Source organism: Penicillium verrucosum, assembly GCF_028828655.1.
Source record: "Penicillium verrucosum strain IBT 35672 chromosome Unknown utg000003l_segment0_segment0, whole genome shotgun sequence".
In the NCBI taxonomy this organism is placed as follows: domain Eukaryota; kingdom Fungi; phylum Ascomycota; class Eurotiomycetes; order Eurotiales; family Aspergillaceae; genus Penicillium; species Penicillium verrucosum.
In genome coordinates this window covers 2,142,690-2,156,103 of record NW_026643212.1, presented here as the reverse complement: position 1 = coordinate 2,156,103, position 13,414 = coordinate 2,142,690, and the positions used below count along the sequence as shown (strand labels likewise).

The 13,414-nt window shown below is 49.2% G+C and overlaps 8 protein-coding genes across 8 annotated transcripts; 2 read left to right on the top strand and 6 right to left on the bottom strand.

The window, feature by feature from the left end:
- Window positions 1–39: 39 nt before the first annotated feature.
- N7516_008498 (uncharacterized protein) lies at window positions 40–306 on the bottom strand (the record flags this gene model as incomplete). The annotated part of the gene is made up of 1 exon (XM_057221217.1): window positions 40–306. One exon carries the CDS (start codon window positions 304–306, stop codon window positions 40–42), a length of 267 nt encoding a protein of 88 aa, XP_057071489.1.
- Window positions 307–1,191: 885 nt separating this feature from the next.
- N7516_008497 (Zn(II)2Cys6 transcription factor) lies at window positions 1,192–3,028 on the bottom strand (the record flags this gene model as incomplete). Its single annotated transcript, XM_057221216.1, has 3 exons — window positions 1,192–1,305; window positions 1,366–2,166; window positions 2,228–3,028. 3 exons carry the CDS (start codon window positions 3,026–3,028, stop codon window positions 1,192–1,194), a joined length of 1,716 nt encoding a protein of 571 aa, XP_057071488.1.
- A 377-nt stretch (window positions 3,029–3,405) lies between these two features.
- Window positions 3,406–3,983, bottom strand: N7516_008496 (uncharacterized protein; the record flags this gene model as incomplete). The annotated part of the gene is made up of 3 exons (XM_057221215.1): window positions 3,406–3,426; window positions 3,478–3,664; window positions 3,730–3,983. The coding sequence occupies 3 exons, from the start codon at window positions 3,981–3,983 to the stop codon at window positions 3,406–3,408; spliced, it is 462 nt and encodes a 153-aa protein (XP_057071487.1).
- Window positions 3,984–4,795: 812 nt separating this feature from the next.
- Window positions 4,796–5,728, top strand: N7516_008495 (SDR family oxidoreductase; the record flags this gene model as incomplete). The annotated part of the gene is made up of 4 exons (XM_057221214.1): window positions 4,796–4,841; window positions 4,901–5,148; window positions 5,200–5,403; window positions 5,462–5,728. The coding sequence occupies 4 exons, from the start codon at window positions 4,796–4,798 to the stop codon at window positions 5,726–5,728; spliced, it is 765 nt and encodes a 254-aa protein (XP_057071486.1).
- Window positions 5,729–7,099: 1,371 nt separating this feature from the next.
- Window positions 7,100–7,834, top strand: N7516_008494 (uncharacterized protein; the record flags this gene model as incomplete). The annotated part of the gene is made up of 1 exon (XM_057221213.1): window positions 7,100–7,834. One exon carries the CDS (start codon window positions 7,100–7,102, stop codon window positions 7,832–7,834), a length of 735 nt encoding a protein of 244 aa, XP_057071485.1.
- A 252-nt stretch (window positions 7,835–8,086) lies between these two features.
- Window positions 8,087–9,248, bottom strand: N7516_008493 (uncharacterized protein; the record flags this gene model as incomplete). Its single annotated transcript, XM_057221212.1, has 3 exons — window positions 8,087–8,869; window positions 8,937–9,091; window positions 9,140–9,248. 3 exons carry the CDS (start codon window positions 9,246–9,248, stop codon window positions 8,087–8,089), a joined length of 1,047 nt encoding a protein of 348 aa, XP_057071484.1.
- A 592-nt stretch (window positions 9,249–9,840) lies between these two features.
- N7516_008492 (uncharacterized protein) lies at window positions 9,841–10,236 on the bottom strand (the record flags this gene model as incomplete). Its single annotated transcript, XM_057221211.1, has 1 exon — window positions 9,841–10,236. One exon carries the CDS (start codon window positions 10,234–10,236, stop codon window positions 9,841–9,843), a length of 396 nt encoding a protein of 131 aa, XP_057071483.1.
- Window positions 10,237–11,655: 1,419 nt separating this feature from the next.
- Window positions 11,656–13,296, bottom strand: N7516_008491 (DUF1996 domain-containing protein; the record flags this gene model as incomplete). The annotated part of the gene is made up of 3 exons (XM_057221210.1): window positions 11,656–12,844; window positions 12,897–13,053; window positions 13,122–13,296. 3 exons carry the CDS (start codon window positions 13,294–13,296, stop codon window positions 11,656–11,658), a joined length of 1,521 nt encoding a protein of 506 aa, XP_057071482.1.
- Between the last annotated feature and the right edge of the window lie 118 nt (window positions 13,297–13,414).

Below are 13,414 nucleotides of genomic sequence, written 5' to 3'. Positions count from 1 at the left end.
GAGGGGAGATGGAGAGCGAGAAAAACTAAAACAAGAGGTCTACTGTCCGATCTTCTTAAATGAATCCAGGAAAGCACGTTGACTCCTCCTCACGCCCTCATCGTGAGCGATCCGGCTCCCTTGCCATGCCCTAAAGATGAACCGATGCCAGGCCTTTTTCTTGCCGGCCATTGCCTTCACTTGCGTCTCGATAGTTTCCCAGGACTGACAGGTCTGGACCAGGGCAAGTGTAAGGTACTGGAGTGGCTTGGCATAAGGTCGGCGAATCCCGATCAGAGTTGTGTTGATGTCGTACAAGCGCAGCATTTCTCATGTTTTCGTGATCAAAGGATTTTCATCTAGCTTGCCAATTGCCTGATTTGCGTCGGTGTCGAAGATTGACGGAAATTCGAGTCCTATCTGTTCTCTCAATTAGTCGGCCTCATACATGGCTCCCAGCCTGTACGCGGTAATTTCCGTCAGTTCCTGCACCTTTTCTTTGGGGTAACTGGCTCCCTTGAGAACCTGTTTCAGACAGTAGTGCAAGCCGACGTTCGGAGCATTATTATCAGCACCGGGTTGAGAGGCAAAGTATTCAGAGGCGAGATACTGTAGACGTTTCAGTCGCCGCCCGCCAGTTCTAGCCTGGCTGCGTGCCGCGGGTGCAGACGGAGGTGCAGATGAAGAAGAAGATTGGGAGTAGAAGATATGAGACCAGCCTCACTTTCATGGAGGTGCCCAGTTATCACACTACGGGCTGCACCTTGGGCTGCACCTTACCCTGTAACTTGTATATCGGATGCCTGGGGAATTTTCAGCGTGATCCATTCCACACGGGCCACGCAGCAGAGGTTACCTAGTATCAGAATGATGACAGTGATTATACTATAATTTGCCTGGTGTATTATGTGTTGCTTTATGTACATGGTATCAGACCAAGTCCGTAGCCATGAAAGAGTCAAGTTCAAGTCATGGGGTATCAAAGAAAAAGCAAGGCAAGATATGTATGACGACGATGTTGTGAGGAGATCAGCGTCGCATCGCAGAGAGATGGGGGTAGGAGTATATTTCGGTGGTTGCTTGAGAGCGCCTCATTGAGTTGAAGACCTCTCCTCCATAAGTATAGTCGTCAATGTCAAGACAGGTCACTCGCATCGTCCCGATCAATGAAGCGAGACAGGTTTGGAGATATCGACTGCAGCCAGCTTCACATCAGGGAAGAAGGATATTCGTCTGAACTTCCTCCAAGGTCTGGATCCAACCTCCAGGAAAGGAGCGTCGCTTGAACCAGACCCCTTCCAGGATCCCGAGTGCTTTATCGACATTCTAAATTGTGAGACATTAGCATCTGGACTGACCTCTTGATGAAGTTCACCTGTAACATACCCTGAAACCAAACCGCTTCAACTCTTCCATGGTTCGACGAACGTATTTTTGCTCAGACTCATTCCGAGTCTCCTGCCCGGCAATGAAAAGCGGCCACAGAAAAGCCAATTGACCGACATCTTTTGGTAATTTATACGCCAGCAGAAGAATCCGACTGACAAGCATGTCCATATACGTCCAATCGTTGATCCAACCGACACGCCCAGCCCCAGCAACCTGAAGCAGATGCACGAATGTCGCTTTCTCGTATGCTTCAATGCAACCCGCATATTCGAGAACGTCAGGATACGGATACTGAGCAAGGCTCTCATCGTCCAGATCGGCGAGAAGCTGTAGACAGGGCGGGGTCATGGCACGCCATACAACCAGCTGGTTGAAGATGTCTTTGTACATTTCGTCTGACTGGTCGATTGTCATCCACGTTTTCTTGTCCGAGGCAAATGTACTGATAGATGCTTGCACTTCCATTAGGCTTGACCACGCCTCCCGTAGCTCGCTCAGACGTGGGTTGTCGGGGATCGTCAACAACAAGCTTGGCGTCCCGAGATTGTATTCCCATTCTCCACCCATAGTCTTCCAGTAATTACCTTCGACCACGGTACCGCCGGGAGTTGCGCATGCGCCTGCCACATCGAGATAGGATAGTAGGGAGACGAGGAATGAACGGAGAGGGTGGTTCGTCTCGGCGACGCGTTCTACTTCACGTGCCGAGTCCCCCGGTTGCGGGTAGAAGAGGAGGTTGTAGATTTCGCGAGCTCCTTTGAGATGTACTGCCCAGTTGTGGTGCTGGGAATCCATCATCTGTAGGGATGTTAGTTGACTGACCATGACTGGCAGGTCTTAAGGCAAGTGGGAAGCAAACCTCGAACAAGGAAAGTAATAGACACGTCGCGAGATCCGTTAACCTCAGCTGCTGGCTGGGATCTGAGTATCGTGCGCGGAAGCCCTTCACCACCACACCGTATTTGCCCATTGCCTGCTGGAAATGCCTATTCCGCTGCGATCCCACCGATGTATTCGCGAGATGTAATGCGCCCAATGCCTGCATTGCATTGAGCATTGTTGGAGACGAGCGGGCGAAATCCGGGAAATGTGTGCGGTAGGGATTGGCATTGTGGGGGGTGTTGTAGATGATCAGGAAGGTTGATACCTGATCCGCAAAGTATGTGAGATAACGCTCTTCGGTGCGCTGAATCGATTTCGCGATACTGATCCAGGTGACGGGATCCTGGAAGCGGAACTTGGTTGTTGGGTGTGGCAGCGTTGCGGGGGCGATCATCGCCTTGTGGGTTTCCTTGCTGTCAACATCTTCCTTCTCCGCCGAGGGGGAGACTGTAGAAGCATCGCTTGACTCTGGGCTGGATGTTGAATTGTTTTTCTGTCTCTTCGGTGCCCTGGATGACTTTGGCGATGAATCCGTCGGTGTTTGAGAGAGTCCGTAAACCTTGAAGGTCATCCGCCCTTGCGCGCCGTCGCACTCGCGTCCAAGACGGACACAGTTATTGCAGGCGGGAGATGCCTCGTCGCAGCGAACATGACGGCGGCGACAGGTGGAACAGCCTGTAAATCCTCGGTGGTGCCAGCGGCGGACTCGTTTTGGGGGTTCGGTGGGTTGTGTATCCGACGTGTCGGACAACGGTGCACCCTCCGTGCGTATCTCCATCGGGCGCGAAACTCGGAGGTAAAATAGTGTTCAGACATGGACTCGTGGACACTTGGAATGAAGACTAATCGTCATTAATGGTGGATGTTAGATGTTACCGAGAGAATCAATCCAAGGCTCTCTGGGGTTTGGAAGGGACGCTAACGGCATCTCTTGGCCAATGGTTTCCCTTTTTTGTATTAAAAGATTTTTACCCAAACTAAACACTCTTATGTCCCTACATATAGGGGTTCTGGCGCTTAAAAGCCTTTAGCTTGACTTTAGCGTCAAGGCTATGTCTTCAAGTTGACTGTTGTTGACTGTTCTTAATTGCTGCACAAAGTGGGAATCTTCGAACTCAACCCAACCCCAATGCTGTGGCCATTTGTGTATCTTAACTACTGATCATAGGCATCGAACTATGACAAAGGATCAGTTTCGACTCTAAATGAGAATACAAGCTCACTTACAATGCACTGTTCAAAAGGCACGCTGGAATTCAGAATAGCGCCCATGGCCGCCCGGGCAATCGTCACTGGCACTCCAATATGCACCGCCTGCTGCTCTGCCTGTCTGAGGACGGCCTCATTGCGCGAGGGAACGTTCACAGAAGCCCGGGTGGATTTGAAACGAGTTGCCTCGCGGACGTATGCGGCTCTATATGAGCGAAGGTGTTAATGTCAACGACAGAACTAAAGATTATAGGGGTCGGGGGTACAAACCGCCGATTTAGAAGATCGAGTATTTGATCATCGATATCATCGAGCGCGGCGCGGATCTCATCAAGAGAGTCACAGCACGTAGTCAACGTGCCATTTAGGGAGGAATAATGGACACTTGGGATACCCCATGGCACAGGGCGATGGTCCACTGAAGGTGTTGAGATCACATTGGAACCATAACAGGCATTGGCATTGGCATTAGCTGAACCAATAGCCGAAAAGGTTAGGAATCCAAAGAGAATCTGTAAAATCATGATAATATAAGTTAACTAAGATAATAAGAAGTTAACTAACGGAAAAAGGGATGATGCCAGCAAACGGCTGGTCAGATCCTTTGAACAAGGCTTTAATTCGACGTGTATATTCAAGTTCACCGGGCATATATGCGTCCTTTTCCTTGGGTTTCTTTGGGACAATAGACAGATTATCCAGTGTAGGAAATACTCGATTTAATAATACTAAATGCCTCGCAGTTTAAAATGCCAGCAAAAAACAGATATATAGATTCTATAGTCACCAGCTTAGAAAATAAATCAATTCGACGGATCACAGCCGATAGTGTACTTACTACATATATACCCCCTTATAGAATCAAATTTATAGTCTTTTTAATATAGGGTATCGATCTATCTCCGTAATGCCTTTTATATCCACGGTCGCGTAAACGCTTGTACGGAATATCGAATTCACACGCTAATTTAGCGATATTTGGTTTTTCGAGTGCATAGTATGCTTTTATAGTATCTAGTATTTGAGATTCGAGAGGTTGAATTTGATCCGACATTGTTTAGTGGTAGGAAAATAGTAAAGAAGTTGATATATAGAGAAATTATCCTTATGTGACCCCCCTACTTTTCCTCATTGATAGCCTACCATAACGGGTTAGGCTGTCGAAGACGATACTTCCCCTCCAAGAAGATATACTCGTGCACGTAGGCTAATGCGGGGAACGGATTTCACTCCGAGCTACCGAAACCCCTCTTCGGCTACTTAGGACTTCTTTATAAAGGATTCGCTTTTTTACAGTGATTTATACTATCAAACTATCTTACTGAACTTCGTGAAGATGTCCCAAGGTTCAAGACTCCAAGGCAAAGTTGCTATCGTCACCGGTAAGATTGTTATATTACACCATTCCGTTATAGGTGCTAATACCTCTCCCTCATTGTAGGAGGAGGCAATGGATTCGGTGCAGCTATCGCTCGCCGATTCGGCGAAGAGGGCGCCAAAGTAATCGTTACTGATATCAACGTTGATGGCGGCGAGAAGGTCGCCGCGCAGAATCCTTCCAACCTCATCTTTCAGCGCCAAGATGTCACACAAGAAGCAGACTGGAATACAGTGTTGGACTTGGCAATCTCCAAGTTTGGGCGAGTGGATGTGCTAGTGAATAACGCGGGCACTAGCTATCGCAACAAGGTGGGTTGAAATATAGTATATGATGGGACTTCACTAATCTCCTGCTTTCAGCCGACACCAGAGGTTACAGAAGAAGAGTGGGAGCGCGTGTTCAAGGTCAACGTGAAGAGCGTGTATCTCGCTACAAAGGCCCTGATGCCGCGTCTCATCGAGCAAGGGCAGGGTGGGTCGGTGATCAACATCTCCTCCACGGGAGCGAGTCGACCACGGCCTGGGTTGGTTTGGTATAATGCCACCAAGGGGGCAGTCACTAACGTGAGTGAATGTTTGGACCGTGAATGAATACTGAATGGCTAACAATCCATCAATATAGGCCACCAAAGGCCTTGCCGCGGAATATGGTCCCCACAATATCCGATTCAACACTGTCGCTCCTCTCCTTTCTGGTACTGGACTCTTTTCCATGTTCACTGGTATGGAAGATACCCCGGAAAACCGAGAGAAATTTATTGGAAATGTGCCATTAGGTCGGCTCACCGAGGTGGATGATATCGCCAACATGTGCCTGTACCTGGCCAGTGATGAGGCTCGTTTCATCAACGGCACTGAGATGGTAGTGGATGGTGGAAAGTGTGTTTAGATATTCGAGACAGGTCAGACAAATCAATATCAACTCTCCTGATTTACCCCGCAGAAACGTGGGGTGAGGGGTGGAAGTATATAAAAGTGAATTGTTCAGCCATGGCTCTATCTGCCGACATGACTTGAATACCTAAATCCCGTCGACTTGCCACTAACTGGACCTGAAAATGACATCAAACTTCAAATCCATCCCGGTCATCGACCTATCCCTCTCTACTGTTGTACGTAAAAGCTCTTGTCCTATTATTTGGTAGTGAGTCGAGCCTCCCCTATACAAATTTGCACAGAGAAAACAAACAATCCGGATTTCGGAAAGACCCCATGTTCTTGAAACGGACAAAAAGAAAATCCCGCAGAGTCCCTCTATAGAACTGATCATCGGAGGTACATGGATGGAGATGCAGGGTACCTTCCAATCCTGGAAGTTCGTTTGGACGAATCCACCGTGTGGGGTTACTACGTACCTACGTAGTAGACCTGACTTGATCGTTCACGGGAAAGAAACCTTGGAAATTTTTTAATCTGATAGATATAAATCCCACCTATGCATGTACGATGTGCGATGTACGATGTACAAAGTACTACCCCTTCCCGTACCCCTGTACGAACTATATAACTAGTATGCAGGTAAACCTACGAGCAGGTGGTAAATGTCCAGATCTCCATCTCCAAATCCCAGATGGAGTAGCTCTATATGTCTACAATATCTCCATGTAGCGGGAAACGTATATATCTCCATGTGAGTAGTCCAAAACTGGCAAGACCCTGAATATCACCGGTTTCAGTTCGTGCTGTATACATCTAAGCGAATCTTGGCGTACCATTTGATCTCCGCACGGTACCTGTCTATTACAGTGTACCCACAATTTAAATGCCGATGCCGAAGGGTTTTACATGACCTCTAGCGCGATCTAGTTTCATTTAGATTAACTATCAAAATTAAATAGAAGTTTTATTGAATGATGGGCCCTGTAATAACACATAAGGACGTGTATCTGAAATTGAAATCTTTTTCTTTTAGATGCGTCCATTTTTTAACGATCGTAGTGTTGACTACAGTTGACCTTATGAGCTCTATATGGGTCTGGGTCAGTGGGAAAAGGCGCCCAATAGATTAAATTGCCACTCAAACGTAATATAGACAGACATATATCGATTTTAGACGAGCATATAGTACCCCACGAACGGAGACATCGGAACGAGCAAAGAAGTTTGCAGATCATCATTTGAAATAAACGCTTCAGTGTTTCGTCTATATCAATTCTTAAAGTGCAACATACCCCGTAAATACAACGAGGGCATATAAAGGACCTTGAACAACCCGACTGAGGATGTTATTCCACACAACCAATCCTCTCAAACCATCAACATGAAGTTCTCTCAACCTCTCCTCTTCGCCCTCCCATTCCTTCAATCCGCCGCAGCCCAGGGCGGCGGTATGGTCGGCCTCGGATGGACCGTCGAGAACGTCACCGACGCAGGCTTGAGTGAGATTTTCTTCCCAATGGACATCTCCGGCGCACCCCACGAAGGCGGCTTCTACTTCGCGCAGCAATTCGGCTTCGTCGACCAAGAAAACGTGGGCTACACCGGTCTGCAGCCCCGTGAAAACGATCACGGCCTTCCGGTCATCCACGGGGTCTTCTCCAGCTTCAATGAAGGAACCACCTCCGACGATCCCAACTGCTCTGACGGTGCTGATGGAGGTGCCGGCGTGAGCTGTGCTGTTGAGATCGTCAGCTCTTACAATCATCAGTACCAGCTGCATATCAAGAATACCGAGGGAACCAAGTGGGTTGGGACTCTGGTTGATGTTGTCAAGGGAAATAGCACTCAGATCGGCTCTTACACTCTTCCCGCTGGTTCGAAGGGTATTCAGAGCTCCCAGTTGGGCTTCGTTGAATTGTATGGATGGAATGATGAGAAGAAGGAGCATGTGTGCTCTGATGTGCCCAAGCAGTCGGTGATTTTCGGCGCACCTATCTCTAAGGGCTACACTGGATCCTTGAGTGGACCTTATGAGTACGGTGACTGTGTTGGTGAATCTCAATTTGAGTCGCACAGCCACTCTGATGGCAGCTATTCTGTCACCGTTGGATGGTAAATGGAGGAAGAAGTGAGGCAGAGATATTGTATGTCTGGCTGGTTCATCAGGCGTGAATTAAACTTGGACAAGCCCCCAAGCCTAACTGGCGATGGATTCTTTATGAAGGAGATCCAAAGTTCATCTATCTGGTTGGATAAAACCACCGAACAATATCTATAGATCCTGGGTTAACTACATACATGAGATGATAAATAGATTTAATTCAGACAACCTCTTTGCTATGTATATAGAACCTCTATCATCTATAGTCTAAAACCGCCTAACCTCAACAGCAGGCTTATTCCCAACAGCAACCTCAATCTTCTCAATAACCTCATCCGTCAACTTCTCCACCACCCCCAAAGCCCGAATATTATCCAGCACCTGCTGCGGCCGCGACGCACCCGTAATCATAGACGAAATATTAGGATTCTTCAAAATCCACGCAAGCGCCAACTGCGCCGTCGAAACCCCAAGTTCCTCAGCAACAGGCTTCAACGCCGCAACCTGACCTAACTGCCGCTGCCAGATCTCATCCCCAACCGTCTTACGCAACCCCTTCACATATCCATCCTCGGACTCCGCCAACCGCGACCCAGCCGGAGGCGCAGAAACATCATTATACTTACCCGTCAAGACACCGCCCTTCAACGGCGAGAACACCGTCAGACCGAGCCCGTGCGCCTCGTAAAGCCAGCGGTACTCCTTCTCCACACGCTCGCGCGCGAGGAGGTTATACTGCGGCTGTTCGACGACAGGGCCGACGAGACCGAGTCTGTCGGCAATGCGCCAGGCGTCTGCGATCTCGCTCGCTGTCCACTCCGATGTACCCCAGTAGAAGGCTTTGCCGTTGTCGATGAGATAGTTGAAGCCCCGAACGACCTCTTCCATGGGCGTATCACGGTCTGCGCGGTGTGCGTACACGATGTCTACGTATGGCAGCGCTAGTCGTTGCAGGGAGAGGTTCATGCCCTCGATGATGTGCTTGCGGGAGAGACCGTTGTTGTTGAGGGGCTTGTCGGGGTTGGCGCTGTTGGCTCGGCCCCAGTAGATCTGAAAGATGGGTTTAGTGAGGTCAATAAAATTGGATGGGGAAATTGCGCTTGCGCTTTCTAGGTACCTTGGTGGAGATGACGAGGTCGTTTTGCTTCCAGCCGAATTTCTTGATTGCCTCTCCGAGAACAATCTCCGATTGTCCGCCGGAGTATACTTCGGCGGTATCGAAGAAGTTGACGCCGGCATCGTAGGCTACCTTCATACATTCAAGTGCGGTTTCTATTGTCTGTTAGATTCGATCAATTCCATTGTTGGAGATGGTCATACCATTCCCGACGTGTCCGCCGTATGTGAGCCAGCTACCCAGCGAGATAACTGAGACTTTCAATCCGGTCCTACCGAGGAACCGGTACTGCATTTCAGGAAGGTCAGACATTGTGAGTTTTGTTGTTAAAATCAAGATGAAATTTGAGGAAGTAAATTTCACGATGTTCCCCGGGAGACTTTATAGACACGGGCCGATGCGGGGTTAAAAGGACAGTAATTCCCCGATTGGGACCCCGAGGGACTCGCTTGGACCTACCGTAGGACTCGTTTAGGCTAATGATATTCGAAACATCTGGAACTTGCGTCTGATTTAAGAATTGTGGTGCAATATGTAGTGACAATGATCTCAATACAAATGGAATTGCACTCAACATCCCTTCCCACCTTTCCCCCTCACTTTCAATATATCAACTCGCACCCAGTTGGATTAGCACCAGGCCAGTCAGGATAGACAGGAGTTTGCCCCGCATCGGCACATTGACAAAGGTTAGTCTGTAGAGGGATGTCCGAACAAACACCAACCGGCTGAGTGGCACAGTACTCATTGACCGATACGGAGGTCGTCATACCCCGCGGACAGGAGCTATGCGGCATACAGAAGGTGTCAAATTTCGACGAGCCTGGTAGTAGGGTCATGCTGTACCATTGGTATACGGGACAAGAGCAAGAGACAGCTACAAGAGAGGACATTCAAGTTAGCCTCAGCGCTCAACCTTTGCGTCATAAAATAGAGTAGAAACAAGAAACTCACCACTAATGACAGTTGATTCTCCTCCCGCCAAAGTACCCTCATATATAGTCGACGTCGAATACGGAACAGCCCCATTCGAGCACTCGGTGGTGATCCAGGGTTCGCTGAGTGGGAAACAAGTCGATTCTTCCATACAATGATCTGGATGCCAAACTGACGGGAAGAAGCCCTGTGAGCACTTGATCGGAGGCTCCGGGCTGAAACAGTACGAAACTGGGGTTCCCATTGTACAGTCCGTCGTGTAGACAGCGGTTTGTCCATTCGGGCACCAGAGCTCTGGGCTTTGAGTGATCATCGCCGGGGCTACAGCCATGGTGACTGAGGCGGTTTGTTGAGGAATAGCCATTGTGGCTGAGATGAAGAACGCGAAAAATAGATAGATGCGGTGGAGGGGTTCCATTATGATAGTCTCAAAGTTCAGTAGACGGACATAGACCAAACAACGTATAAGAATTGTGATAGGACGATGTGCGGTTACTGTAACTAAGCCAGGAAGAACTTTCTCTTTGGAGCCCGGTGTTGGATCTTGTTTTATATCCGCGTGGATCCAACAGGACAGCCCGATTTGGGCTCTTCTCGAGATTCGGAGCTCACTCAGCTTGGCTGATCGAAGCTACCACGGTAAAGTAACAGTGGCTGATAGATTTGCTGGCGATTTGCTGGCGCATCAGTGAAGTTCAGCTCATACTACCTCGCCACTGCATGCAACCCTCTGATAGATGGCGATAATTAGACTGAGGATACTATTTCCAAATACCTCAGCAGTGTATTTGGGCATAAGCTTATAAAAATAGTAGCTTACCCCCTCGTCAACAAGGCAAGAGATCCTCATTCGGGAAGTCCATGACACAGTAAACGTTTTCGTGGTAACGGGGTCAGTGGCTACCGATGTCACTTTACTGACCAATTTAAACAGGGCCTCGAACTGACGGGATGGGGGCAGAGAAGTGGTTTCCATGTTGCGCAGTTTAAGTGTGCTACACGGACACAGCTGGCTCGGGGAAGATATACACTGACTAACACAAGACATTTGGTATCGTTGCAACGCTGAGTTGACATGTCTGTGGTTGAAGGGGCTGGATCGTTCTCAGTAATGGTGAGAATTGTAAATGCTCTCGTACATTGTCACCTTCTAGACCATTTTTGTTGTTCTGTCTTGGAATTGATGGTCTCGACGCTGTTGTCGGGTCTCGCTATGTCCCACAGGATTGTCGCACGGAATATGTAGAGCTTGGCCGCTGCCTACCTGAGCGAGGTAGGCTGATCTTTGCTCTGTATGGAGATGCTGAGACATCGGTTGAGAGGTTGAGGTGAAGTGAAACATTGGAGAACGGGTTAATATGCGAGTGGAATTCAACTGAGACCTATGTTGCACAGTACATTGCTGGGGCTGGAGATAACCAAAGTGGCGGACAGGGATGGAATGTGGGCAACTAGTAAAACTTGTATGTCTTACATAGACCCGGTTATCATCGACCAATGCGGTTGAATTGTGTACCAGCCAGGACTATTTAAAATTTTCATCACGAGAACGACAGTATGGTCAATGTACATCCTCCCCGACTGACTGGAGGAGGTCCAACAATCAGAATAAATAAATGTACATGAATCAAAGCCCCCAGGGTACAATCCAGCAAGTCCAAGGTCTAACTTGATGTAGAAGCAAGGGGTATATCCTCTCGGTCAAGGTGACAAAAAAAGGAGAACGACGCGCTGCGTACTTCACGCATTGGGTTCCTAAAGCCCACAATGGAGGTTCTTAAGCCTAGTTGTGTGCGTGACCGTGGCGGTGGTGAAGATGTCTGCGGGCATGGCCAGCAGCCTGCTCCGGCTCCACAGGTTCCGGGACAGTATCCTTCTTCACGTAGGAAACGGCCGTGGAGGTTTCCATAATGGTGCTGACAGTAGAGGAGACAGTACGTAAGGCGCCAGTGCTAGTCGAGTAAGTATCACCGTTTCCATCACAGAGGACGACAACTTCACGCTCAACATAGATGGTCTCTTCGGTGAGAGGATCGACAATAGTAGATGTGACGGGGGTCGGCGTTGGCGAGGGAGTCGAAGTCGAAGTGGAAGTGAAAGAAGTAGTAGCGGCTTCGGCAGTGCTGGTCGCGTGGAAGATGTTGTCAATCAAGGTGTTGGGATCAATCGAGACGCCACCAGCGGAAATAGTGGGAAGCGAAATTCCATTGCCCGTGGTTGTGCTTGCAGCATGGGCTTTCATTGAGGCACGCTCAGGACCCCACTCGATAGGCATACCGCCAGGCAACCCGTCGTCGTGCATTTCACAGTTTTCGTCTTCGATCTCAGAAGGGATGGGGAACTGACATTGACGCTGCTCATTTTCCGACTGGATATCGAAGATTTTGCATTCGTCAATCACACCTGTCTCGCTTGTGCAAGTTTCAATGGCCTCCTGCAGCACACCCGAATCCCAGGCTTGCATGAAATCACCGTGGTATCCATATCCAGTGGGGTCGCCGTTGGCGAGTGCGAAATATCCATCGACACCCTTGAACGCGTAGGTGTCCCAAATAGTCTCGTAGAAGAGTGATACCAGGCGAGTTTCGAAACCCTCGGGGCAAGTACCATCCATAACAAGGGACGGGTATGCGACATGGGATTTGTGGTCATCGGAGTCGGAATCCTTGCCATTCCAGCACGATGGGAACATCAACTCGAATCGGACTCCATCAGTGCAGTGCTCATCAAGGTAGGTCTTGTTGGGCAAGAAATGACGGTGGAGGGAGTCCTCAGCGGTTGTCTGGTAGTTGAGGCAGTTGAAACCAAGGGCCTTCTGGCGCAAAGCAGCCTGTGAGGCCTGATCACCCTTCCACTCGGACTTAGGAGGGTCGGGAACTGGCCAGGTGAAATTGCGCAGGAAGGGGTCACCTGCCAGCATGCGGAAGTCATCTGGGAAGGCAGTGATGTCCTGTCCATACAGAAGGTAGTAGCTGATCGAGAGGTGTTAGTAGAACTCCACCGCGAGAGTTAAATCAAACTCACGCAAGCATGCCTCCAACCTCCTCAACTACCTGGGCACTGCCATTGGCGTGCATGAAGTACAAAGCGGGAGCCCAGTAAGCAGACTTGTCCTGAGTAACTGCGCACGAGGTGCAATCACTCTTGAGGAGCGAGGCCGGATCCGAGCTCATGCCAAAGCCTAACCATAAATCAGCACATCCGTAGACGAAGATCTAAGCTTTAGGGAAAAAAAAAATGCGCGCTTACTTCCACCTCCATGGACTGCGTGAACGTGACCTGAGACCTCGTCAGGCTCCACAATGGGGTCCAGACGAGCGAGACCAGATCTTCCACGGCAGGGAAGACGCCAGAAAGCACTTGTATAGCTTGGGAACAGCGCCAAGCAGGCCATCGCAATGGCTGTCAGTCGAATGTCCTGCATGTTGTTGTGGTTGAGCCGCGTCCACGGGCTCGGTGATTGGATATAAAGAATGAATGAATGATCTCAGGGAGAAACAATTGTAAATGACAGACTCGCCAGAAGTACCGAGTCAACCGGT